Raw genomic sequence first — 25,890 nt, forward strand, 5'->3', positions numbered from 1 at the left:
TGTCTCTCTGTCTTACATTAAGAAGAGGGGAGATGGCTGGTCATTTTAACTTTTGATGAGCTGAAAAGCCAGTCTCCTCTGGTCTCTGGGGTGGCTTTCTAGGGCAGTCTCCAGAATCACAATGGGGTGCTCTTTCATCCTACTGACACCCTCTCCCTTCTGTGGTAGACTGAATGGAAATAGGGGCTGGCTTTTGAGTCGCCTGGCTTCCCAGGAAACATTCCCAGCATTCTTCACAAAACGACTCTTCAAAGAGCAGGATGTGTAGCTAAATCTCAGGCTCCGTCCTGGAGTTACATCCACCCACACATGGGGAAAAACTTTCTTGCCAGCTTCACACGTACAGAAAGCACACTGATTTTTTTTTAAATCTGGAATAGAGGAGAAAGGAGGAAGGGAAGGGAAGTGGAAAGAAAGGGAGGGAGGAAGAGCCATGGGCAGCAAACGCCAACAACTTGACCTGGAAGGCAGAGACACAGTTTGCTTCCATGTTCCCTGACAGTCCTGAAGAACTCGAGAGGGTGACAACGCCCCAGGAAAATGGTCAGTTTAAAGCAATAAAATAAACAATGACATTCTGTCCAAATGCCGAATGGGCAGTGCTAATAGGTCAGCATTAACTGGCTACGAGAAGGCGCAGAGGTATCTAGCCTTGTACTGCTTGCCTGTGCTTAGTCGTTCATTAGTTATAACTGATACCCAGTCTTTCACAGTTGCTCTTGCCACCATTTTCATAAGGATGAGCCAAAACAATTCCAAGTTCAAGCAGATGAGAAGTCTGTTAGAAAATTCCCAAACCGTGGGTCAAACGTGTGGAACATCAGGTTCACATCATCAGGCAGCATTTCGAGTAGGAGGAACTTGTTTCTACCTACACAGGTTCCAGTAATAACCACTAGGGTTTTTCCTCACCTGTGTTAGCAACTGATTTGTGAGCGTGCCCATTAATTTTGTTTTCGATGCTGGGGATAGATGCCAAGGTTTTTCGTGTACTAGACAACACGCCCAATCACTGAGCCACACCTACACCTATAAGGCTCTTTTAAAACCGAAGTTTCTTCTTGTCAAATAAGACAAACTTTCACCGAGTTCCTTATCTCTAGCTGTAAATGAGCAGTGTCTGTGGGAAGTTGTCCTGGATATCCAGCAATGATGCCAGTGTCCTCTCAGTAGAGATGTGGGCTGTTTAAAAGGTATTCATTCCTTTTGAATAAATAGTAGGGTCTCAATGCTGCTGGCATGGTTGCAGGCGTATAGGAGAACTCCCATGTTACAAGCATATCAGAACTCCCATGTTACAGGCATATCAGGAGAACTCCCATTTGAAACGTACCTGTTCGCCTTTCCTATTAAGCACTCTCAAGTTATGTCCACCCATGCATGAGGAAGCTACTCCAGCCAGCTTCACACAATACATATCAGGGAGTAGGGAGAAAGAAGGGAGGGAGAGAAGGGAAGCAGAGGTGGAGTTCGGGAAGGGAGAAGACTATGCTCTGCTGCTTCCTCGGATGTCACTCAAACAGCAGTCCAGAGATTTGAGAATGGCAAATGTAGGAGTCAGCCATGATAAGCTAAATATGAACAGATCACCCAAAGGAAGTTCTTTACTTCCAACCATTATCACCTGCCAGAGTAGAACTCTGGCCCTCGATAAGTTTAATAGAGGCCTAAGTCTCAGTAGTTTACCCAGAAGCAATACCTGTGTTGCAGGAAGGACCATAAACTAGATAACCTGAGCACCACCCAAGAACAGACCATCCAAAGGAAATGCCTAAGTTCCAACTGCTGTAGATAGGATCACCTGCCAGCATACACTCACCAGGACACTCCTAGACAAATGTCAGCCAGTCAAGGGTCCTGAACCTCAGAAACCCCTCATCCCCACCTTTACTACTATAAAAACCCAACTCTAACTGAGCTCGGGGCTCTCTGTTTATTCCAACACATTGGACATGAGGAGAGACAGAGTTTGCAAGCTTGCATAAAATAAAGGCTCTTTGCTTTCACATACAGAACTCCGTCTCCTTGTTGGCTTTTGGGGGACTTTGCGGATTTGGGCATAACAGCAAACACCCACGCAATCAAAAGACGAGAGAAGAGGGAACACTAGTAGAGTTTTGGAACTAAACATTGCCAAGAAAGTTAAATCTTAAGTAGAACAGAAAAGGTGGAGAAGCATCTTGTGTTCTATATTGAACCTTCATAAATCTGTTACCCAAGTAAATAGCAAAACAAAGACACTCAGAAACATAAGGTCTCAAAATAGTTTAAAATTCTCCATCATGTCTTAGGAAGCAACTGGAGGGTATAGTCCACTTAAATGAGATGTTGAAAAGAAATTACAGCTGGGCGTGATGGCACACACCTTTAATCTCAACACTCAGGAGATAGAGGCAGGTGGGTCTGAGTTTGAGGCCAGCCTGGTCTACAAAGTGAGTTTAGGACAGTCAGGGCTGTCCTGAGAGATAAACCCTGTCTTGGAAAAAAAATTAGAAAGGAGGCTATCCATTGCAGAAGACAACGTCCTACCATCTGGTACCAACCTGTATCAACTGTTTTGGGTACCGTGGGATAAAGTCAAGACTGACCAGGACTGATTTGGAGACTTTTCTCCAAGAACATAAAGTTTGTAGACTGTGTAATACATTTGAATGTGTGTAAAAATTATTTGCATGATTAGTTTATAGCTCAGTTTTGAGCTAATGATATGTTTTTACTAATCAAATAAATTTCACCCAATAACTCCAGGGTGGGGGGGAACAGTTTAGGAAGGATTAAAGTTATGATAATGTTCCACTTTGCCATCAGCCATGAGTGGGATTTTCCAGATTAACTCCTATTTAACAAAAAACTGTAATAATACCATGTTGGAAGAAGAGGACCAAGCAGGACAGCATGAATGTGTGCGTGTGTCTGTGTGTGTGTGTGTGTACCTGTGTTGGAGATAGAAGTTGTGTATAGGAGGAGTGTTTTGTAAGTGGAAGGTGGAAGAGATCTAATGCATATCTCATTTTTAAAGAAGTCATTTTTAACAACAAAAAAAAGCTTAAGTATGAAAAATCAAAAAGAACATGCACATACTATTTAAGTATACAAAGCAAGTACCAAAAGAATTGATAAATTAAATTGGTAAATAAAGTGAAAATGGGAAGAGGAGTATGGATTGCTGTTTTCATGAAAACTTTTTAGAACCTTATGAGTCTTCATATCACATAAGTATATAATAACTATATCAAAGTTATGTATAACAATATTAAACACTTAATATAGTTATAAATGGCCGGGCGGTGGTGGCACATGCCTTTAATCCCAGCACTCAGGAGGCAGAGGCAGGCGGATCTCTGTGAGTTCGAGGCCAGCCTGGTCTACAAGAGCTAGTTCCAGGACAGGCTCCAAAACCACAGAGAAACCCTGTCTCGAAAAACAAAAACAAAAAAAATATATAGTTATAAATAGATTTTCCTAAATTTAGTATGACATTCACTGCTACATCATCTCAATAATTAGCATTTCTTCAATAAAATAGAAACAACTCATTTTTATACTACTTTAATTTCATTTTATTTTAGACTTTATATATGTGAGTGTCCTGTCTGCGTATATGAATGCATACCACGTGCATGCCTGGTGTCCACAGAGTTCAGAAGAGAATATTGGAACTAGAGTTGCAAATGTTTGTGAGCTACCCCATTTGGGTTCTGGGAACTGAACCTGGGTCCTCTGTAAGAGCAACAACAAATGCTCCTAACCGCTGAGCCATCTCTCCTGGGCCTTTCCTTAATTTTTAAAAAGTAAATACCAACAATTGTTAAAGTGGCTAAGTAAGATTTGAGACATATTTCTTTGATTTCCCATCTTCCCAGAACATGTCCACTTCACAGCTCTAATTTGAAATAAGTCTGCTCAAGAAATCCAGGAATCAAATATGTGGAAATATAGAAGACGTGGAGGTTTCTCACAATCGCTAGGTGACCTCCTTTTGCCTTGAGTCACATAAGGTTCACCTACCCTCAATGGCAGTGCTATGTCTGTATTTATCTTTCTGTGTTTCTTCTTCATTCATGTGCTAGTTAGAGATCCTCAGAAACTCAGAATTGGGTTTTTGCCACTCACTGAGAGCTCAGAGGGATGCCCTTCATTAGGCTTCTGACACTCACAGAAGTCTCACCTGTGATCAGTTGCTGTCACCCTTCACACTGACTTTGTTGACTAAGCACTTCAAAGAAGACGTCCTCTTTCTGTAATTCAGAGTGATATTTCTCTTTGCCCAGCATCTACCTCAGATGAACGATCTTCATCCTGGACATTCTAGTAACTGCTCAACCAGCCCCAATCTAAGGAGCCATAGCGGCTTGATCTGGACAGGGACAAGAATCCCAGAGGGTCCAATATACAGGAGCTATAAACAGCACCTCTGATTTTGAGCTCACTAAGGAGAAGTCAAGACCTAGCTCATATAGAAAAGTAGTTATAAACTTTCGTCAGCCCATGTTTAAGATATGATCTATGAAGGATAAATGAAAGCCGGGGGACATTGTTCAGAAAATAAAATGTGCTGTAGTGAGGATGTGACATGTTCAAGGCTTGGCTTCCAGGTGGTACTACCGGGAGGCAGTAGAGCCATTAAGTGGGAGGGCCTAGTAGGAAGACACAGGTGGACAGGTGGCGGTGAGTGGGAAGGTGTGTCCTCATAGGGCACTGTGGGACTCTCAACCCCTCCTCACTTTCTGTTGTAATAAGGAGCGGTGGGGCTGCGTCCCCGGCACCCAGCCGCCCACATGGCTAGCTTATGCCCCGAAATAATTACACGGAAACTGTATTCTTTTAATCACTGCCTGGCCCATTAGCTCCAGCCTCTTATTGGCTAGCTCTTACATATTGATCTAACCCATTTCTAATATTCTGTGTAGTACCACGAGCTGGCTTACCAGGAAAGATCTTAACCTGCGTCTGTCTGGAGTGGGAGAATCATGGTGACTCCTTACTCGGCTTCTTTCTCCCAGCATTCTGTTCTGTCTACTACGCCTACCTAATTTTCTGTCCTATTAAAGGGGCCAAGGCAGTTTCTTTATTAAATGAAAGTAACTCCTCCATCAACTTACTTTGATTTATTGACCACAGAGTGAGCGGTTTGGTTGCTGTACACTCCTACCATGATATATACTCTCCCCGGTACACACCAAGAAACGCATCCTTTGGCATTCTTCCTTGTTTGTTTGGTTTTTTTTTTTTAATCTGTTGCCAGAAAGGCCAAGACACTTGAACCTACTCCAAAGCGTATCATTTATTGGGTATCTGGAGGAATCTATTCTGTTTAATTGTGGCAGCCTACAGAGTTTAATGTTTTACAGGATAAAAATCTCATACCACATGAAGAGAAAATTATCAGATGCCTCACTGGTAATGAAGGACATGGAATGGGGAGAGCCTCATATTCTGAAAACCCAGGAAACACAAAGTTCAAACGTATAGAAACTATTTAGAAAGTACGTCGTAGGCAAGTAAGATGTTGAACTTCTCTTTTAAGTTAAATCTTGATAGGCAGAGCATTTTTTTAAATGAATTTATGTTTGGCAGAGCATATCACTAGAAATCAAAGTTTGTCTGGATTTGCTGTTTTGAATAATTCTATAGTTCAGAAGTTCCATGTGTACATAGAGCATTTGATCTTTTATGATGGACCTAGCAGGCAGTTATCCAGTCACAAGCTCTTACTTCTGACACCTATTCCAAGACAGAATTATCTCAGTATTTAGAAGGTCTGTTTTTATATACCAAGGTGAACATTTCTGGTCTCTTATCTATAAAATACTGATACGAGGGGTCTCCCAAGAGGCAGGCTATTCCAGGGTGCACCTCTTTCTCTTGGCTTCCTTAGTGCTTCATCAGCTGCTCATACTACCAAACACCTCATATGGGCAGGATCATCAAAACTCTTGTAAAAACGCTTGTACACATTGGATATGTTTAGGAACTAACGCACTGCATAGGAAAGTCCAGTAATAGAACTGAGACTCTCTGCTGACAGAGTTTGTAAAAGTAAAACATTTCGGGTTAAACAGATGTAATAAAAAACAGAGAAGATAGAGTGGGTGAGAAGAGAGAAGGGACCTGGGCACACAAAGCCATATCCATTTTTCCAAGAAATGGTTTTAAGAAGGCAGGCAAGCAGTTCGCATGAAACAGGATCCCCAGGGTTGGGTGTTTGCTTAGCTGAGGTGCGCTCTCCTTTCTTCCCAGGAGAAAATCACTGAAATGCAGAGGAAACAAAAGCCATGCCCAGAGTTGTTGGGTTTTTATCAAAGATGAGGAAGCACAGAGAGAAGTTGAAATGACTCAAAGGAACTAACCAAAGTAGCAGTTGTCAGCTCTGTCTCAACTTAACCGAAGACAACTCTGGTTCAGTAAATTACCAAGCCAATACCTCCACATGGTATTACTACTTCATAGCAGCAAAGACCCATTTGGAGGTAGCTAATGCACTAAGGCTGTGGACATCTCAGAATGTGATCTAAAGGGTGGTCCTTACAGAGGCCTCTGTGCTTACAAACAGCGGAGGTGCTGGCAGCAAGAATGGAACCCCAAAGGCACCTGGGACTTGTTTTCTGCTCTTTGTCTGTCTTCTTGAGTCTTAAAGAACAAACTCCTTTAAAAACTCAAAAGCTGTTGCCCTCCAAAACAAAAGCAAGCTACGACTGGGCTTCAAGTGTGAGAAATAGCCACCACTCTAAGATCCTACCTTCCAGAAAAGCATGAGACCCTGGGAAATCTCACAAGTTTCTAAGATTAAATGGAAGTTGAGAAGAGTAGGAAGATGGTGGCCAGGAGGGGCTGATGCCAGCTGCAGACCAGGAGACAGCAGGGAGCCTCACTTCCAAAGGCCCTGTACTCCAGGTGGGAGAGCTGGAAGCTGACTCCCGTGACAGAAAAGAAGCTAGTGATACTCTGCTCCCTTCAGCAGCACATAAACAAAAACTGAAACCATACAGAAAGATTAACATGGTCCACGTGCAAGGGTGACACCCAAATTTCTGAAGCATGCCGTATTTTAGAGAGAGAGAGAGAGGGAGAGAGGATCTGAAGTTTGGTGGGCAGAAAGGTGGGAGAAAATCCAGCAAGAATGAGGAAGGAAAATGAATATGATTTAAAAAAATATATGGCATGAAATTCTGAAGGCATAAGTAAAACATTCTGCTCTCACATCAGTGATTTAAACTTTCAGAACAACTAACTCAGAGTTGTTGTATCTGAACAGGAAGATCACAGACTTTTATTGCCTAGATCAGGAATGCTTGAGGTATTTTTAAAAGGGCACGGTTAGTTCTTATCTCATCATGATCACTATTAATAGTTATCATTTATAATGGGCTTACTCTGGTCCTAACAGGCCTTATTAAATGTCTGCCTCTAACTCATATGTGTTAAGCACCCCTCCCCCCATTATGCACTTGAAAGGCTAAATGATGTATCCGAGGCCATACAGTGCTAAGTAGCAGAGCTGATATCCCCAGTTCCAAGAACTGGGGAGTGTAGCTCGATGGCAAAACATTTGCCTAACACTTAAAAGCCCTGCGTTCCTTCTCTAGCAGGAAAGAAATGTGAACACTTGGGCACAAATCCCCTTCTGCAGTGCACTTTGCTTTTGAGTATTTGTCATGGCAGACATAACAGTACAATGAAACCTGGTTATTTTATGCAGAACGGGAGGAGTTAGTTCCCCTCCAGAGGGCCAACTTTGCATCTTTTATTTAACTCATCCTTTATGTATTATCCAAAGGAAGAGTTTGGAAACAAAATAAAACACGTTGATAATGCCTGGTAAAGTTGAAAGTTCCAGAATCAGTTCCCTGTGGCCCAAGCCCATCTGCTTTCTCATGCTGGCCTTCAGCAAAGTCCTGTTTTAGGCCATCTGCATGCGGACTCTGCATTTTTTCCCATCTGAGACTCCTCTCTTCCTGCTTGCTCCACTGGCGGTCCTGGGCATGAGCACTCCAGGGGAGGCCCAGGCTAAGAACCAGCTGGGGGCCCACAGAATGAACTTCTGTTCTGGTTGCCACAGCAACCAAAAATTCCTTGGCACCTGGTAGGCTTCTCCCTGACATGGAAATCACACAACTTCACATGTGCTTTCTCTTGGTTTTCAAAGCCCTCGTTAACTCTTCTCCCAGTGAGAAGACTCCCTGAGACCATAGTCTTACATGGACTGAATCCACCCAGGTCCAACCCCAAGAAGCTGAAGGAAAGAAACTGGTGAATACTAACCATGCCCATCAGTATTGGGGGTTGGGTATTTGCGTTGTATTTGCATTCCCAGTACCCAGTATCAAAATGAAGTCTCTGGTGACTGCTGTTCCTACCTGCGATGCAATGGTCCCCAGGATGCCCCCACTTCCTGTTAATCTCTACCATCTGTTCTTCAAATGTGCATATGGAAGCCTGACCCTCATTTTGGAGGAGGTAGTGGTCACATTTTATTTCTTTCTAGGCGGCTCCTTCTCAGGGGCTTTCTTTAGCATTTGCGCACTGAGATCATTGGGAGGGGAGTTTTTGACAAACACAAAGGACACTGTTAAGAAATATCCCAGAAGCAATTGCTTCTGTGACTTTTTTCATTTACATAACCACAAAAGGTCACTCAGCCTGTTTTTTCCCCCAGCAGAACCACTGAGCTCAAGAGATCATCACACCTACACCCAGAAAGCAGCTGCTGCTCTTTAAATGATGGGTTTTCTCCCTAAAGCAGGGCCTGACCCAAACCCCACTATCCATCCTGCTGACTGGTGTCAGCAGCTCAGCCGCAATCAATGGGCAGCTGGCTAAGGCCAAGCAAGGGGGATGTGTCTAGAGAGAAGGCCACCCATAGTGCATGGTTCCCACACAGCACACAGCTGCTCTTCAGAGAGGCAGATTTGCTGGGAGCCAGCTTGTGCTCCCTTGGCTAAGCCCAAAGAAGAGGTCAGCTGACCAAGATGTGAGTCTGCAGTGCACGTAGAAGGATGTCCTTGTCAATCTACAGTCCCAGAGAGAGCGTCTTTTTAAATTTTGCAAAACTGCACTTGGCTGGCTTGGAGTGGCTCTCTATTCCAAGAGAATTTCCTGGTATTGGGGAAGAAAAAAAGATGCCGAAAGCACAAGGCAAAGCACCAAGTCTCAAAAAAACCCAATTTTTCTTCATTGCCACATTGATGAAGGGCCTCCAAATAGCCACGGGAGCAGAGCGTGTGGTTAGAGGCTCAGGCATTCACTTAAGAGGGTAATTTTCAGCAACTTTCTCTTACTCAGCACTTTTAATCAAAATAGTAAGCTCAGTGTCTGAAGAGGAACGGGGAATGAATAGGGCAGTGTAGGAATCCCATTGCTAATGAAGAATTTAAAAATCAGGACAGCAATGGTTTGTGCTGCTTCATAGGGAGAAGACAGTGGACCCCAGGCCTTATCTTCCCTTATTTGCAAGAAGAAAAAGAAGAATTTATGTCCCTTAAGAAAATATGAAGTGAAAAATTATCCATCAGCACAGCAAAGACCATTTTCAGGAACTGGATTTTAAAAGGGAAAGTCTTGATGTCCAAAGGTTGGGACCAGGAGGTCTCCTGACTTTGAACGTGAAGGATGAAAGGACCCTATGTCCAGGTGCGGGTCAGGCTGGCCTTGTTTCAGCTGCTACAGGAGGCTGCTTAAAGCCCTGGTTGTGGTCCAAGAATATCCTGGCAGTTAGTATCCTGCATTAAAATTTATAAACCACAAAAGACCTTTTCTCACAGAGAAGTTAATTCAGGCTGCATAGCCTTTGAAAACCTCTTTAAAAGGAGGTAGTCATCAGGAGAAGTTGTATGGAAAACTAGGAGTAAGTGATGCTTTTTACTCCCCCCAAATGTACTAAAAATACAGCAATAGGAATTTCAGAAGGAAGGGAAATGGCACCATGTATAATTTTATTTCAAAGAGGTCCCAGGAATGAGCTGTGGGATTGCCAGAATTAACTTTTAACGGTAACCAAAATATGGGGAGAATATCACAGGCTACAGGCCCTGCCTGAAGAATGGAAACTGTGTCACCTTGGTGTCCCCCTCTCTGGAGACTCCAGTAAGGTAGGGTTGAAAAGGCTCCCAACCCCTGGCTGAGCTGTGACTGTCCTCAGCCACTCTATTCTCTGACCTACCTTCTGCAATCTTTACTAAGCCTTCATGGCGTAGCTCCTCTAACCACCCTGGGTTAACCTGGCCATCCTTTAGAGCCAGTTGAAACTACACTTGCCCACGAAGCCATTCTAATGCTATAGGTTAGGTTAAATCCCCCTGCTAAAGACTTCTGCTCCTGCTCTTGCCTTAACCCTTAGCGACCATCTCCAACACCTGACCAGCGTGTGGTGTGGTTGGTTAGATTGGTTCTTGGTTTGACCACTGAGTCGAATTTCCTCACTTACCCACCCAACATTCGCAGTAAATCCGCATGAAGCAAACGTTCTTCCCTATGACTCCAGCTTTCTGTGCTGTGTTAGCTCTTCATTACTATACACACGCGAGACAATCAGCTTTTATAAGAAGAAACGGTTGAGTTGAACTCACGGCTTTTAAGGTTCCAAGTCCTGATTGATTGAATTGGTCCTGTTATCTTGGGGTCTGCGGTGAGATAGTCCATCATGGTAGAAATGTGTGGCAGAGCAAAACGGCCATCAAAGTGAAAAATAGAAATAGGAAGAAACTGGGGCCACTCTATCCCTTCAGAGTACATGTTCCCAATGTCCTGAATGCTATCTAATTGTTCCCATTCCTAAAGATCCACTGCCTATCATAGTGCCACCATGTCTGGCCAGCACATCAGCTTGTGTGTGTGTGTGTGTGTGTGTGTGTGTGTGTGTGTGTGTTTGTGTTGGGGACATTCCAACTAAAGTATATGCTTCTTTTATTTATTCATTTATTCCAAAAGGACCTGGAGAGTTGGTTTTGAAGTTTGCACTTTGAGAATACTGGTAAAGAAAATGAAGTAGCAAGAGGAAGGTAATCAATAAAACACAGATAGTCACAATGTCGTCCCACTATTATAGGGGTTAGGTCAGCAGGCAATCAGGATGATGGGATGTGAGGGTATTTCGCTTTACAGAAACGTAAGTGAACACAAAAAAAAATCATAACAGTCTCAGAGTCAGCCTGGCCCAGCCAGTTTGACTGTATCTATTGGACACATCTAGAAGGTCATAGAAGACTCCCAGAGGGGTACCCGAGACACACCTGGAGGGTTACCAGACACAGCCAGAGGGTTATAGGATCTAAAACCCATGCTCGAATTTTCTGTCTTGTTTTTGTCCTGATTTATAAAATCAGTCATTTCGACCTCAACAAAATAACAACTTTCTAGAGTAAAATTAACAAGAGTATTAGTAATTAGTTTAGCTGGCATTTGCTGAGTGCTGACTTCACATGAGACACAGGGCTAACAATTCTATATATAGTTTCTGTTTATCTTCCACAGAAGTCTAGATGAGAGTAAAAACATTAACTTGTGGTTCAGTATCTACACAGAAAGCTGGAGAAGTATATATAGGTTCCATAGCTAGCCATGGTAGGCACAGAAACCCTGTTATTTTGGCCTCTTGTAAGATCATTGTGGATATCTGGATACACAGGAAGTACTTGATGAAGCCTTCTGCATCACCTCATGCAGAGTACAACACAACACATCCTTGTGTTTAGCTTACCGAAGCTGAAATCTGTGCCCCAATACGGACATGGGGTCTGCCCCAGAAGAGGCTGATCTTCATACAATTCACCAGCCAACTCTGAAATGAGCTGATGGGTCCAGGAATGTGTCGGATCGACATCTCAGGAAACTGCAATCTTCTTCTAAAGCTAAAACTGAAAGTCTAGAGTGTCTTGCAAGAAAGGCCAAAGGGACTGGGCTGGTGCCTCAGTTCTCCTGGGAGTGACCCATGTTGCATAAAATTTGGGCTTCCCTCCACCCAGTCTTGGCTCTTCCTCCCAGACATGAAGCCTTCCCAGCCTTCCTTGACCTCTGTCCCTGTCTGCTCTCTGAGTCTATTTTCAGATGTGATTTAAACTAATGCTGGGGAGTTAGTTGGGTTTGAACCAGTCCTCGGTAGATGTCAGAGAGATGTGCTGCTTTAGCATTGCCCAGGAAGATGCCCTCTACCTGCCTTCGCTCAGAGCAAAGAGATTCTCTAGTCTTCCTCCAAGTCCACCACAACCTACATTCTTCTTTAGAATTATTTTTAACTTACTGCACTTAGCACTTTTGCTTCCTCAACTACCTCTTAATTCCCTTATACCAAACCTCAAAAGAAGCTAGTTTTCTGTTAAAGAAAGCTTTCTCATTCAATGGGCAATGAGTTAACCAAATTCTTATTCCCGTGTACACCTCTTATCCCAACGTTGATGTAACCCACACACGGGTAGGAGACATGGGGCTGCAGCATGGTTTGGGGAGGTCCTGAATTCCATGCCCAGCACCAAACCAGAAAAGACAAGGTTACAGAGATAACAGAAAAGCATGTGCGAAAACTACAACCCCGCAGTTGCCCAGGTCACAGCCCTGCAAACCAAAACCACAGAAACCAAGCAAGCAAGAGAAGGAAAAAGAAGCTCAATCAACTCATAGACCTGTTGCATTTACTCAAGCAATCTAAGCCGTGTGTTTGTCCTCAGCTTCACGTACAAAGATACCCAAGTAGACTAACAATAAAAAGAGACAGGGTTAATGAGTAGTACAGAAAAAGGTCAATGTTTTAAAGTGAATGATTTTTATAGCCTAAAAAGTAACCAGAAGTTACATAATATCCTTTCATACACCAGTCATAAGCACAAAGGGAAAAAGTATAAAATCTGGGTATTGTTCCAGGATCTGCCCAGGAAGAACCTTGGGGTATTAAAGACATAGACTTCCAAGCCCTATTCTAGCAGGTTCTGCTAAAGGATTCTTGTGGGACCTGGGAGTCTGCACATTCTCTCGCTAACACATAACAAACATCAGAGTGTCTCATAATGCACTAGGAGTCAGGCTTGCTGATCTAACAAAAGTAGCAAAGCCCAGATGGAGCCTTAAGCTCCAGACCCTACTGACCTTTCCATGTGACCCTGGGAACTGTGACCCTAACTTTAGCACTGAAAGAATGCAGTGAGATCCAGCGGCTCCCTGCCACGGGCACTTAGGCTTACAAACCCTGCCAGCACCTGGCAGGAGTAACTCGGTGACAGCAGAGAATCTCACAGCCTGTTCTTTTACTCAGCACACGCATAGCTTTCAATTAAACCACCTGCTGCCTTGTTGACAAGGGCAGACCAAGGAATTTCCATGATGCACAGTCCCTTGGTGTCCTGTCACACAATTGCCTCCTTTCAAATGGGTAAAGGACTTGATGTCCAGACCACCTCCCTGGGGATGAATGTGACCCTTCTAGGGAGGCAGGGTGTGCTGCCATTCACATGTCCCCTCACCCCAGCTTATCTGACTGGCTGAGGGACAAGTTCTGTGTTTTGTCTGCCTGGGAAATCTAATGGAAACTACTAATAATAGACATATTTATTTTATCAAGGAAAATATGCTCTTAAAATGTTCAAGAAAGGATATTGCCTAGTTCTCAAGGACTAGCCTGAGAGAGGCTTGCGAGTGCACCACACACACACACACACACACACACACACACGGTGCGCGCACTAACCATTATAAACACAATATACTCAATATATATGTATGTGAATGTATAAATGTGTGACCATGCAAGCATCTATTACCTAGATAAGCACAAATTTACCAGTATCGCATCTCAACAGCTTTCGTGGGAACAAAAGCTTAAGCCCCATTTTTCAGCTGCAGGAATTAGTATTCTGGTGCTTTTCACACGCTAACATTCACCTACGGAGGAACACATGGGGTGGGCCTGAGAGCTTCTTATCTGAAGCAAGTGCTCTGGTCACACCAATGCTGCCTGGCAGACATGGGCTGCTGTCTGAGGAAGGAGATCCCAGTATACTGTGAACGGCTATTTTTGTGTTACCATAAAATAATAACTAACAAAATAGAACCTATAAAAACAATTGAAATAGGCTCAGTCTTTCTAGACTGAGTCCAAAAGGGACCCAAGAACCTGGGCAATGCCTCACTGCTGTCATTGAAAACAATTTCCAAGGCGCTAGTGCCACTGCAGAGTAGAGACTGGCAGATTTTGACTGCGGATAAGCAGATTGCCTCCTTTTTCAGAGGGGACAGAAGGCCCCCGAAACAACAGATGTCTTTCCTGTTGCTAATATTGAATGAAGATTGTCAGGGTGTATCAAGCCACACTGACCATATTTAAAATTCACTCCAGTGTATCTTCTTAGAAGAGCTCAGGAAAAAATAGGCAAACCCAAAATTATACGAATATCCTGGCTAGTCATACTCATTACGTTGTGTAAATATTTGAATAAGTATATTAACCACCTTCATGTCGAAAACTTGAAATAAGAAATTATACCTAAAAGCTATAGACAAACAGTACACAGATGTAAATGAACTTAACTCAATCAAGGATATGATAAAAATAAATAAACAGGGAATAATCCCCATGGGGGTGGGGGGGAGAGAGAGAGAGCTCTACCTTTTTAGACATGGAAGAGTTCACCTGCAACACAGCAATGATCATAAAGGACACCCAAAAGTGGCCACATACTGGCACGGGGTACTTAAGCAGTGTATATGAAAGGTGATGGAATCTGAGTTGATTAGAACTAACTACTGTGAGATCTGAATCTAGTCTTCAAAGATTTCAAAAGCCATCTTAAGGGGAGAAAATGATCAAAGGTGTGGAAATCAACCAAGAAGTGGGAACAGAAGTCAGTGTGGAATTTACATCTCTGTGCCCGGCACCGAGCCACTTGCTCCTAGGCGCATCAACTTGTGCCATCTTTCCCCTAAATAATTTGACAAAGTTGAGTTATTATGCCAACGCAATGGCACAAGAACTGAGACAAAGAAAAACCGAATGACTAATGTCATACAGCTATTGAGTGTTTTCCCAGGGACTGGGATGTGGGTACAAAGGATGCCAGATCAAGACATTAGCTCCCACATCCAGCTTATAGGTCCCTGGGCTGTTAGTTAGGACTTGGGAAACAATACTGAAGGAGGACACTTGAAAACGAGCTTTAATGGGTTTCATTTCTAAATCCTTATTTTATGGACTTGACTATGAGTCAGCATGAATGGGAAACTATAACTAATTTCATTCCTGTGAATATATCTTTATAAAACCAAAACTAGGAAACAAATGCTGTGTGGTAGGGTCCTATCATCCTATCATTTAATCTGTAAGAACCAGACAGTGCAGGCTTCACAGAACACAAAGACAAGGCTGAGAGCTGCTATTTTATTGGGCATGCTTGGCCAGATTAAGAGCTGTGGCCATTGATTTTCAGCCTTCCATTCATTCCCAGCAAATTTTATTAGAACACAATGCCATGTCAGTAACCAGCCTCCTGAACTCAGGACTCATGACAGTTCTCAGGGAACAAAGAGGGCAGAGTGTGAAGAATAGGGCCTTTTATTTTTTGTATCTGCCAACTATATAAGTCGGGTACAGCCCCGCATCCCTTGCAAAGACAAGATTCTAGACACCAAAAGAATCTCTTCTGCTCCTTTTGTTAGGCTGACAATAGTAACCGTCATTATTTCAGAAGTGATGATTTCTATAAACAATCTGTATCAGGTTTGACTTGGGTGTGCACTACCTGCTCCTAAGGGATATTTAGCAGTGTGCACCCAATAACACAATGGTCTCTGTCTTGCTTCAGGTCTGTAAGCCCATGCTGCTTGATTCTTATGTAATCAGAAGCAGGATCCCACCACATGGTATTTGCTTATTCAGTATTTCTATGTTCTTGGCCCTGCAGAGCGACAGTTCATTCATTTGGATTGGAACTCCTTCTTCCCTCTTCATGGTATCTTATGGTGACCATTCTGCATCCATCTTTACATAATGGTGGGGAAACCTAACTCATTTTGCCATCACTCCACTATGGGTGAAAAAAAATGTAAGACATATTTCAATAAATCATATCCTGGCCTGAAGTCTGATAGGGTGTAATGGTGGGGATGAGAGAAGCCGAGCATGGCAGTGTGGTATCAAGATGTCTAAATATCATAGCCTAGGTGCTTCAGGAATGTGGAAACTTCCATCGGCAGAAGACAATGAAATGTGAAAAAACACGAATGGAGAAATGTCTTCCAGGAAAGTAAATGTGGAACTCTGAGCAGGAAAGAGATCAGGACCAGAGAAGAAGCGCACAGATGGGGAATGAAAGCTGGGCCCGAGGCAGACCTAAGCGGTGGAGAAGGCTTGTGTAAGGTCCGATGTCCGGTGTACACACAAGTGAAGAGTATTGTTTCCTTTCCTGAGCTTATTGTCTTCTCTGTGCCAAGCACTGTGTACACTGATTAGACAATAACCTGTGAGGTCAGTATTCCTAATCTCAGGTAGTGAAGTGCTCTGAAAGGCTTAGAGTCACAGAGGCCAAATGAAATTCAAATCCATGGTCATGCATACGACAATCTGTATTGCAAAGTGAAAATGTCTCACAGCGCAGTTATGGTAAAGTGGAATACAGATAGGCAAGCCTGCGAGGAAAAAATATCAAGTCATGCTATAAAAAGAGAAGTAGGATATTTGCGGACTATCTGCCGTCCTAAAGCTAGCTTTGGGGCAATGCCAGCTGCACCTGATAGTCAAGACTTATATTGGGTTGGCGAACTACTGAATTCATAGGAGCTATTTACAAACAGTAGAGTATTTAAGAGTCCTTGATATTAGTTTACAATCTAACCTTACTATGTATACCGAAACAAATCAGATCAGGATACTGTGTCCTTTCTCAAGCAGAGCTGAGAAAGTGCTAGCATTGGTTTGAACAACCACAACGATCCCTGGGCTGGGGTGTAGCACAGTGCTAAAGCAAAGCACTTGCCAAGCATGCAAAAGGCCCTGGGTTCCATCCTCAGCACCAGGAAAATCCCAAAAGCCTGAAAGGTCCTTATACCCACACTAGCCTTTCCCAATTCTCTCCACTGGAGGGCGCTGTTACCTTACATTTGCTGACAAGACCTTGGTTTGCTTTTCGGCAAGGTAGGCAGGCATTTAAATCCCACCTAGTCCCTGTATTTGTATTTGAAAGGCAAATAATTAAATTGGGAAAATACTTCTAATCATATGAGAATAAAACAAATTGCCCTTAGAAAATTCTGTTTGTTTATAAATAATGTTTTTTAATTAAATTGCCATAATGGTATACACATGAAATTTTACATTTGTTCAAACCTACAGACTGTACACCCCCAGGGTGAGCCGAGCTCGGTGTAAAGTGTAGAGTATCGTGAAGGTTTGTTTGTTAGAGCAAAAGCGCTGTTCTGCTAGGGGAGTTGCTCAAAGGTCTGTGCTGTGGGAGATGGACTATGTACGCAAAGCTTTGTAACTAAGGGAGACGCGTTGTGTACGTATAACTCTGTAACTTTCTCTTGCTTTTGCTATGAACCCAAAACTTCTCTAAGAAACAAGTTACTTTTTTTAAAGAAACCCTAGTAAATTTGTCTGCAGTTAAGCCTATGTACTGTTTTAAATGTGGAGTAAACGAGTTCATTCAGAAAGGAACACCACAGTGTGCATACAGCTGTGTCACTTGGTCAAGTTCCAAGACCCATCCAACTTAGCTTACTCACCCATAGACAAAGAGCTTCATGGGGCTACCATGAAGGTGAACACACACTGTGTGGGAAATTCTTAGCACAGTGTCTGGAACATGGTGACCAGTCAGGGACCGATCTAGCTCCTGAGGCTGTCACAGAGTTTTTGCTGTGGCATGACTGGAGACTGAGCCCAGGGCTTTACAGGGCTAAGCGAGGCCCTGAGCGCCATCCCTGTTTATGAAGTTCTTAGAACAAGTGCTGACAGCCAGTGAGGACTGCTTACATATCTGTCAGTAAAATAACCAGGTAAGTTAAGAACTACAACCGGGTCAAAGGTGTCGATCCTAAACAGGGAATCAACAAACATGACCCTAAGAACATAAAAATCAGAGTGGGGTGCGGCAAAATGTAAGACACCATGGGCTGCATTCCCCAGTCCTGGGGAGGGATCATAGCGTACTGTGCTTGTTCTAGAAGGTTCAGAACTAAATGAGACCTAATGCCATCGGTTCTGAAGCTTCTAAATAGCTAAGGCCTGCCAAGCCAACTGAATGGCAAACATTCAAGCATCTCGACTAAAAGGAAAAGAATGCACAAACGGAGTCTAATCCTGCTTAACCCCTAAAGGAATAGTCTTGTTCCACCAGGTCTGCCTCTTTTTGAGACTACCAGTAACCATGAGCACATGAAATTGCTTTTGCCAGTGCGTTTCTTGTATTCTCCCTTCAAACCAGAGTTATCAGTTGACAAATTTTATTGGCATCTAAGCATAGACAACAACACAGTAATTTTCTAGCTTGGTAATAGTTGTTTTTAATTAAATTAATATAGCATCTATATGTAATGGTTTAAATGAATTCTTAGACTCTGGTATGGGTGGGTGGATTAGATACACTCCTGAATGAAAAGTTTGCATAAATATTTCATTTTTGTGCTTACCTGTTCTCCTAACTTCATCAATATGAGCGTTAAGCTACATAGGAACGGTAGGAACAGGCCTAGCTTGTTCCTGTGTGGAATACCAATGCCTGGAGGCAGCAGTGAGTTAGACAAGTCAGAATGTGAGTGCACACACTGTTGGCCTCTAGCCTAGTTATTTCCTTTTTTTGGAATTTCCTGATGCTTGGGCTACTGACAAGATCATTAACCCCACCTGGTACAACCTGAGTCTCTGGACTCAACCCCTGCTGTGCAGGTTTCCAGCTCCCAGATGAGGCATTCAGAGAGCTGCTGGGTGTGGGGCAGGGGACCCTGGAAATTAAGTACCACTGACACCGGTGCAGAACTAGAAATTAGGAGCCCAGGTTTAAGCCCCAGCCAGGGCCTGGTTGGTGGGTTCCCAGCCTGGAAGAGTTTCTGCAGGACTCAGTGAACTTAGCCAGATATTGATCTGTAGAGCCAATGTGGGAAGCAGTGGGAAATGTGTGGAGAGAGCACCCTAATAAAGACAAGAACTCTGAAAAAACTGCTGGCTCTGGCAGCACAGATTAGTTGGAAGAGAATCCTGATGTTCAGAACACAGTCCTCTCTCATTGTCAGGAATCTTGGGCAAGTCCATCTCACCTCCCTTGACTTTTGAGTCCTTCTTTCAAAGGTTTGGACAAGCTGTCCTCCAAGGTCCCTCAACATCTATGCTTTAAGGTCATGTGTGTGTGTGTGTCTGTCTGTCTGTCTGTGTGTCTGTCTGTCTGTCTGAAATCAAATCTAAAGCCTTATGCATAGTAAGCACGTTTGACCATAGAACTGTAGCCCAAGTTCCAATCTTTGAATCACAACCACAGTACAGTACTTTAGGGTGTCTGCAACAACACACAAAAAAATATTACCAAAAAGCTTCACCATAATCTGCAAGCAGCAAAACTTCCAACTGGGTGAGACCCTGAGTCTCATGGACTAATACTCAAGATTTATGGACATATTTTAAAAAGCATATATCATCTTAATTCCATAAAATGATCTCATAAATCAAGTGATTTTTCTCTCTGAAAAGCAGTAGACGACGTTGAAAGAAATGTTAAATACTAGGTGGCAATATACATAGAGAGTATCTCCGTGCTTAAGGTCATCTCCATGTGTAAGAAGACTGTCTTAGTTAGGGTTTCTTTTGCTATGGCAAAACACCATAACCAATAAGCAAATTGGGGAGGAAAGGATTCATTTGGCTTACACTTCCACATTCCTGTTCATCACTGAGGAGAGTCAGGACAGGAATTCAAACAGGGCAGGAGCCTGGAGGCAGGAACTGATGCAGAGGCCGTGGAGGTGGTTTGCTTTCCCTGGCTAGCTCAACCTGTTTTTTTGTTTTGTTTTGTTATCTTTTTGTTTTTCAAAACAGGGTTTTTCTGTAACTTTGGAGCCTGTCCTGGAACTAGTTTTGTAGACCAGGCTGGCCTCGACCTCACAGAGATCCACCTGCCTCTGCCCCCTGAGTGCTGGGACTAAAGGCGTGAGACACCGCCACCAGGCCAACCTGCGTTTTTATATAACCTGGGACCAGCAGCCCAGGGATGGCACCACCCACCACCTCCCGCATTCATCACTAATTGAGAAAAAGCGTTACAGCTGGATCTCAGGGAGGCATTTCCTCATTGAAGCTCCTTCATCTCTGAGTACTCTGGCTTGTGTCAAAGTGTATGCCTCTGAGAAAGAGCAGGGGAGGCCCCGATGCCCACAGAAGACTCCTGCTGAAACCTGGCTGCTTCCAGAAAGCAGTTCCCACCAATGACCAGGCTCACTCAGGAAACTGACTCCCTCTGCATAACAAGTACCCTATATAGGGATGGGGAGAAATAGTAAGCACCTCCACCATTGTTGGTTACCCAATGTTCATGAGCCTTATGTCTACATCAAGTGCAGAACCAGACAGAAAGAACTGACAAGTTATGCCCATATACTAGGATTCTGTGCAATAGTGTGCAGTGTACCTGCTAAACCCACCCTTTTTCTTCTGTATAGACCTTTTATTTTGAGACAAGGTCTAACCATGTAACTTGGGTAGGCCTCCAACTCACAGGTCTGCCTGCCTATTTCCTGTGTGATGGGATTAAAGGCATGCACCACTAAGCTGCATGTATCTAATAAGCCTTGATCTCCGCAAGAAGCAATCCCAGGACCCAAAGCCATGTACTGACTCCCTTGTGCTCAACCACAGTCCCCAGTGAAGTCTTATTTTGGTGTGTGTTCTTGCCTCCTCATGACTTCCATCTTAAATTAAACAATTTTCCCTCAGATGAGCCAATAATACCAAAAGCACTACAAGCTGGAAACCGAGAAGACAGAAATAAGCTAGTAACAACAGCAACATAAACAACAAAAATCAATCTGCAGTTGAGTAAAAGAACACTATCTTGATTGCAGCACCTCAAAGCCCTTGAAACTTCCGTGTTTATACGTTGTTCTCAATCTTCTTCACACAGTCTGGTCTACCTTTGCTCCAGCTGTTGCTGGGGCAACTAAATGGGGACTCTCCCTGTTCCCCTCAGAGGTACTACAACTTCTTACCTCCCTAGAGTTCTCTGGCATTTCTGAGAGCACATCAGGTGAATCATGTTTGCACAGAGACAACCCTGTTAAGCTGAGCAAAAGCAATACCCAGATGGACTTCGCTCCTACAACGGGAGTGCAGCTATGAGACCTCCTGCCCGTGGTGGTTTGTTTAACTGGCATCACGCTGGGGCTTCCTTCTTTCTCTATCTCACACACGGAGCCTCCATAACTATTCCTAGGAGTCAATTCCCAAATTAAAAATCCAAGCACAAGCCCTGGTTTCTTGTGGGAAATTAGGAATGACAATTTGGTGACATTAGACATAAAGTTCTGGCCACATTAAAAACCCTAGGCAAACCTTCCCAATATCAGTAAACACCTCTTGTTATCAATTTCCCCTTTTCTCTAGAAAGAAAACTGCAGTTGCCTGCTTACTTTGGCTTCCTTGGACTTTGTCACCATGTTAAACAGAAAATGAGAAATAAATTCCTCGGGGCAAAGATCAGGAAAGAGTTTCTGTTGCAAGTGCTCCAGGGACAACCTTAGTTGTGAGAGATTTTTAGGTTCTCTGAGGTCATGCAATAACAAATCATTTTAAAATTTACGTTGTGCATGTGTTGCTGTGCATTTGAAAGATCTGTATTTAGCACACTGCTGCATTTTTGACTTTTGCTAAGAAAATGTTTTAAATGGGTTGACACATTAAAATATTAATTAAAAATAAAAGTAAGATGAAAGAGCATCCTTTGGCATGTACGCTTGGGAGATCTGTTCCCTGAATCCCTCCCAAGTCTTTTAAAGGCCTTTTCTACAAAATGGGATGAGGTTTACATATGACTGTGTACCTCTTCTCCTATGCTTTAAATCATCTCTGGCTTACTTATAACACTTAACACAGTGTGATTGCTGATAGCTGTTATTCGTTATTATTTAGGGAATAATTACAAGGAAAAATGTCTGCAGATGTTCCGTACAGACATAATGTTTCCTCCATGCCTAACTGGATCCACAGATGTGCAATTCATGGATACAGAGGGTCAATTGTATAGTAAAAGCCATGAAGACAGTCTGTGAAAAACGAAGGACTAGTAATGCTAACAGATAAATGGACATTTTACAACCATAATGATTTGGGGAAATGGATAGGAACACAGTTTGGTATTCCTAAATTATATTTAGAAATCTCATTAAGATGTGTGTTAAGCATTCTCTTACCTAGAAACATAGACATAGCTAGCAACAATTATATATTTAATTATGTTGTTTTACCTTTGATAGAGATATAGAGAAAATAGAGATATTTTCTTCATATTGTAACAACTAAAAAAAACTATATAAAATTATCATAATTTTGACTATTCACAAATGCCAAGCCAACATCCATGGTAAGGTTACTCATCTGTACACGTATTCAAAGGCATACAGAATCTTACATGAGCAGTCAGCTCTACGGCGCATTGGAAAACCTTTACCTCTCGACTGGAGAGAACATGTTAACATTACAAATGGATTCTCTGACATCTCTGTGATAGAAAAACCCCTAAACTGTGAGCTCGGGCAAACTTCAAAGATAAACAGTTGCCACTGTTATAAATAATCATTAGTGATGAAAAAGATGAGAGTTATGCTGTAAATAAGACATAAATGAGATTTTCTTTACAGTTAAAAAACCACAAGAATCTTTAACACATATATATGTGGGGCTTCTAAGTGCTTGTTAACCTTTTCATTGTCAGACAGCAGAGGTAGAAACACCAGGGTCCTCATCTCAGGGCTCCAGTGAATGCTGTTCTTTTCCACACAGAAGCTGAAAGCCCTCACAGAATTTCTCAGAGAAGAAATGTAATCCTCCTGATATCTCCCATAAAAGATACACATTAAACAGCCAGACATGATTAATGCCTGGGTACCAGTGACTAGGTCTGAACAGACCGACAACTATGATGTCAGGACTGGCCAAGAGACATGTTTATATACACTTCAGGGTTTTGTGTATTTCTTTATGTTTTTCTATTGCTGTTTCTATTCCACTGATTTTACCGTGTCCTCAACTAAGATAAAGTCGTGTAGTAATTATTCCAAGATTTGGCTGTCGTTTTGAACAGGAACTTGATAGTCAAAGAAGTGTCCATGTATCAGGGACCCCAGGAAAGGCTCAGGCATCAGAGAAGCACAGAGCTGTGTCATCTGAACACCACCAAGAGGCAGAACTGATGCTTCTCATAGGATAAGATATAAGTGATGCATAAATGCACAATTATCAAGCCACCGCGTAAATCACAGATTACCAGTGCAGCAATAGACCCAGTGGAACATTGATTGGCTCTTTGGGGAGAAGGGAGAAGAGATGAAGAAAATCTTACTCTTTGTATGTGCAAAGTATGCACATACATATAATGCATCAAGGTACTCAATGGGAGATATATATATATATATATATATATATATATATATATATCAAACAGAGTATCTGTAGAAATAAATTTCATGGGAAGGGCTGGACTGTGACTCTGAGATTGACACCTAGCACTGTAGGCACACAATTTTGTGTGTGTGTGTGTGTGTGTGTGTGTGTGTGTGTGTGTGTTGAGGGGGCTCAGATATTGTCCCCAGGCACACCACCTACCTCCTTTTGAAACAAGGTCTCTCATTGACCTGGAGCTCGCTAATTAGGCTAGCCTGGCTGGCCGGCGAGCACTGAGATCCAGCACTGAGGTGACAAGATGGGTCACCAGGCCTGTCATTCTTACATGGGTTCTAGGGTTAAACTCATGCTCTCATGGTTTCCCCGCAAGCACTTCACCAACTGACCCCCCTCTCTAGCCCTTCAGAAAAAAGAAAACATAAAGAAAGGAAATACAATTCCATGGGGAGATCAAGGCGGGGAGGGGGAAGATAAAGGAAAAGGTGCTGAGAAACACTGCTGCAAGCCTGCCTTCTTCCAACAGGAGTGCTGCCCCACATGGTCTTCTGCTGTGTTTGCTAAACTGTCTAAAGTGTTTGAAAATGATGTAGCAGACAATAATGGATAAAACAATTAAGTCCATAGAGAAAGCCGTTTTCCTGGGAATGAACTCCTTCTCTTGGAAAGTACTATAGTCTTAGTTGGAAACTGTTTCTCTTCTAGAATTGTATTTTGTCCACCGAATTCCATCACAGGAATAGCTTCTGTGTCACATGAAAAATTGTATCAGTAGCAGCCCAGAACATGGAAGGCGACGTTCCAAGAACTCAACACCTCTTAGTGCTGTGCCTACAAAAGATTTCCTGTGAACGGGACAAATCTCACATGTTTTTTTTTCTTTCTTTTATAACTAGAACATACAAAAAGGACAAAAATGAAGTGATGCCAACATTCTTTTCAGCTTTCATACCCCAAGAAGATCATCAGTTTAAATTAATCCCTGATACAGTGGCTTCAAGATTCCCCGAAAGTTGGTCCAATTGCTAGAAACGATGGAAGGAGCCCCACGTCACTATTATTATCCCAGCCCGTCCTGAGACAGTAGTCCTGGGCAAAGATCCAGCAAGGCATGGACCAACTGCCTTTGGTGAGCACCACTCCTGAGCTGGCAATAGTCAAAGAGAATTGCAAAGTGAATCCGCCCTCAGTAAAGAGAATTTCACTACCTGTGCATCCTCAAGTGCAGGAGCCTGCTTGGGGCTTCCCCATGTCACCACTGACTGAAACAGGCGCCAGAAGACTGAAGACGACAGAAGGCACACACTACCTACAATCCAGAGGTCGTTTCTTTGACGTGTGGAGTCCATTCTCTGGGAGCAGCTGTAATGTCCCTGGCCTTGTAGGTGCCTTCCTGGCCCTGGTCTAGCAAAACCACTTTCTAAGTTCCCTGTGCTCCCTGCTCTGCTCTGAGGAGTGGGCATTGGGAACAGCAGTGGGATTTTTTGTGTGCAGTCCCACACTGGACGTCTCTGGTTACACGACCGACTAATACTCTGCTTCTTTAAAAGGAAACACATGACAGCTTTTTGTGACAGACCAGAGACAGGTGCAGGGACTGAGGGAGATTGCTGGCAATAATTTACACTGACACACGTGTATTTGTCCCCTGGTCAAGGACTAGTAGCGGCGTTGTAACTGATATCAACTGGGCCAACGCCAGCTAGGAAGCTTTCTCTTGCCATTTCAGGACAAGGAGCAAAAAGGGAGGTGGAGAGCGGAAGAATGTAACTTCAAAAATTAAAAACTTTCATCCTTCACTATGCTATTTTGCGAACTAAGAATAGTCATTATGAAAACGGCTGGTGGTAAAATTTCCAATCAGCTGTCAGGAAATGTCAGCTGCTATTAAAACAACCAACTCAATCAAAATAGAGACACCCATGCTTTATCCAACCTTCTAGTCTTATGCCCAGCTGGCTAAGAAATATTTTTGCTTAGTTCAGTCTTTGAATATCTGTAAGAGGCGTTTAAACATTCCGGAAACTGTGAGAGCCTGGGTCTATTTGAGCCACCCTAATCTCTCCTCTAGAAGGGACTATGGAAGAATTGAACCTGTTTTTGTTGATGGTAGTATTGTATTTTGAGTTTTTGTTTTTGTTTTGTTTTTTGTCTTTTCTGTTTGAGACAAGGTCTCATGCATCCCAGGCTGGCCACAGACTTTCTGTACAGCTCAGAATGATCTTCAGCTTCTGATCCTCCTGCCTCTACCTCCTAAATGCTAGGGTTGCAGGCACAGAGTGGGCCATCATGCCCAGTTTATGTGATGTTACTGC

The 25,890-nt window shown here is 43.1% G+C and overlaps 1 protein-coding gene and 1 non-coding gene across 2 annotated transcripts in view; one reads left to right on the top strand and one right to left on the bottom strand.

Moving 5' to 3' along the window:
- The window catches only part of LOC130885529 (myosin light chain kinase family member 4-like), a 56,664-nt gene extending 44,846 nt beyond the window's left edge, over positions 1–11,818 (bottom strand). The window contains exon 1 of the mRNA XM_057787065.1: positions 11,696–11,818. Within this exon, the coding sequence (XP_057643048.1) occupies positions 11,696–11,818 (123 nt within the window). The remainder of the gene's footprint in view (positions 1–11,695) is intronic.
- Positions 6,946–7,051, top strand: LOC130886305 (U6 spliceosomal RNA). Its single transcript, XR_009058277.1, has one exon. It is a non-coding gene; the product is annotated as a U6 spliceosomal RNA (small nuclear RNA).
- Positions 11,819–25,890: the final 14,072 nt, after the last annotated feature.

The sequence above is a fragment of the Chionomys nivalis genome, chromosome 13 (genome assembly GCF_950005125.1).
Source record: "Chionomys nivalis chromosome 13, mChiNiv1.1, whole genome shotgun sequence".
Classification (NCBI taxonomy): domain Eukaryota; kingdom Metazoa; phylum Chordata; class Mammalia; order Rodentia; family Cricetidae; genus Chionomys; species Chionomys nivalis.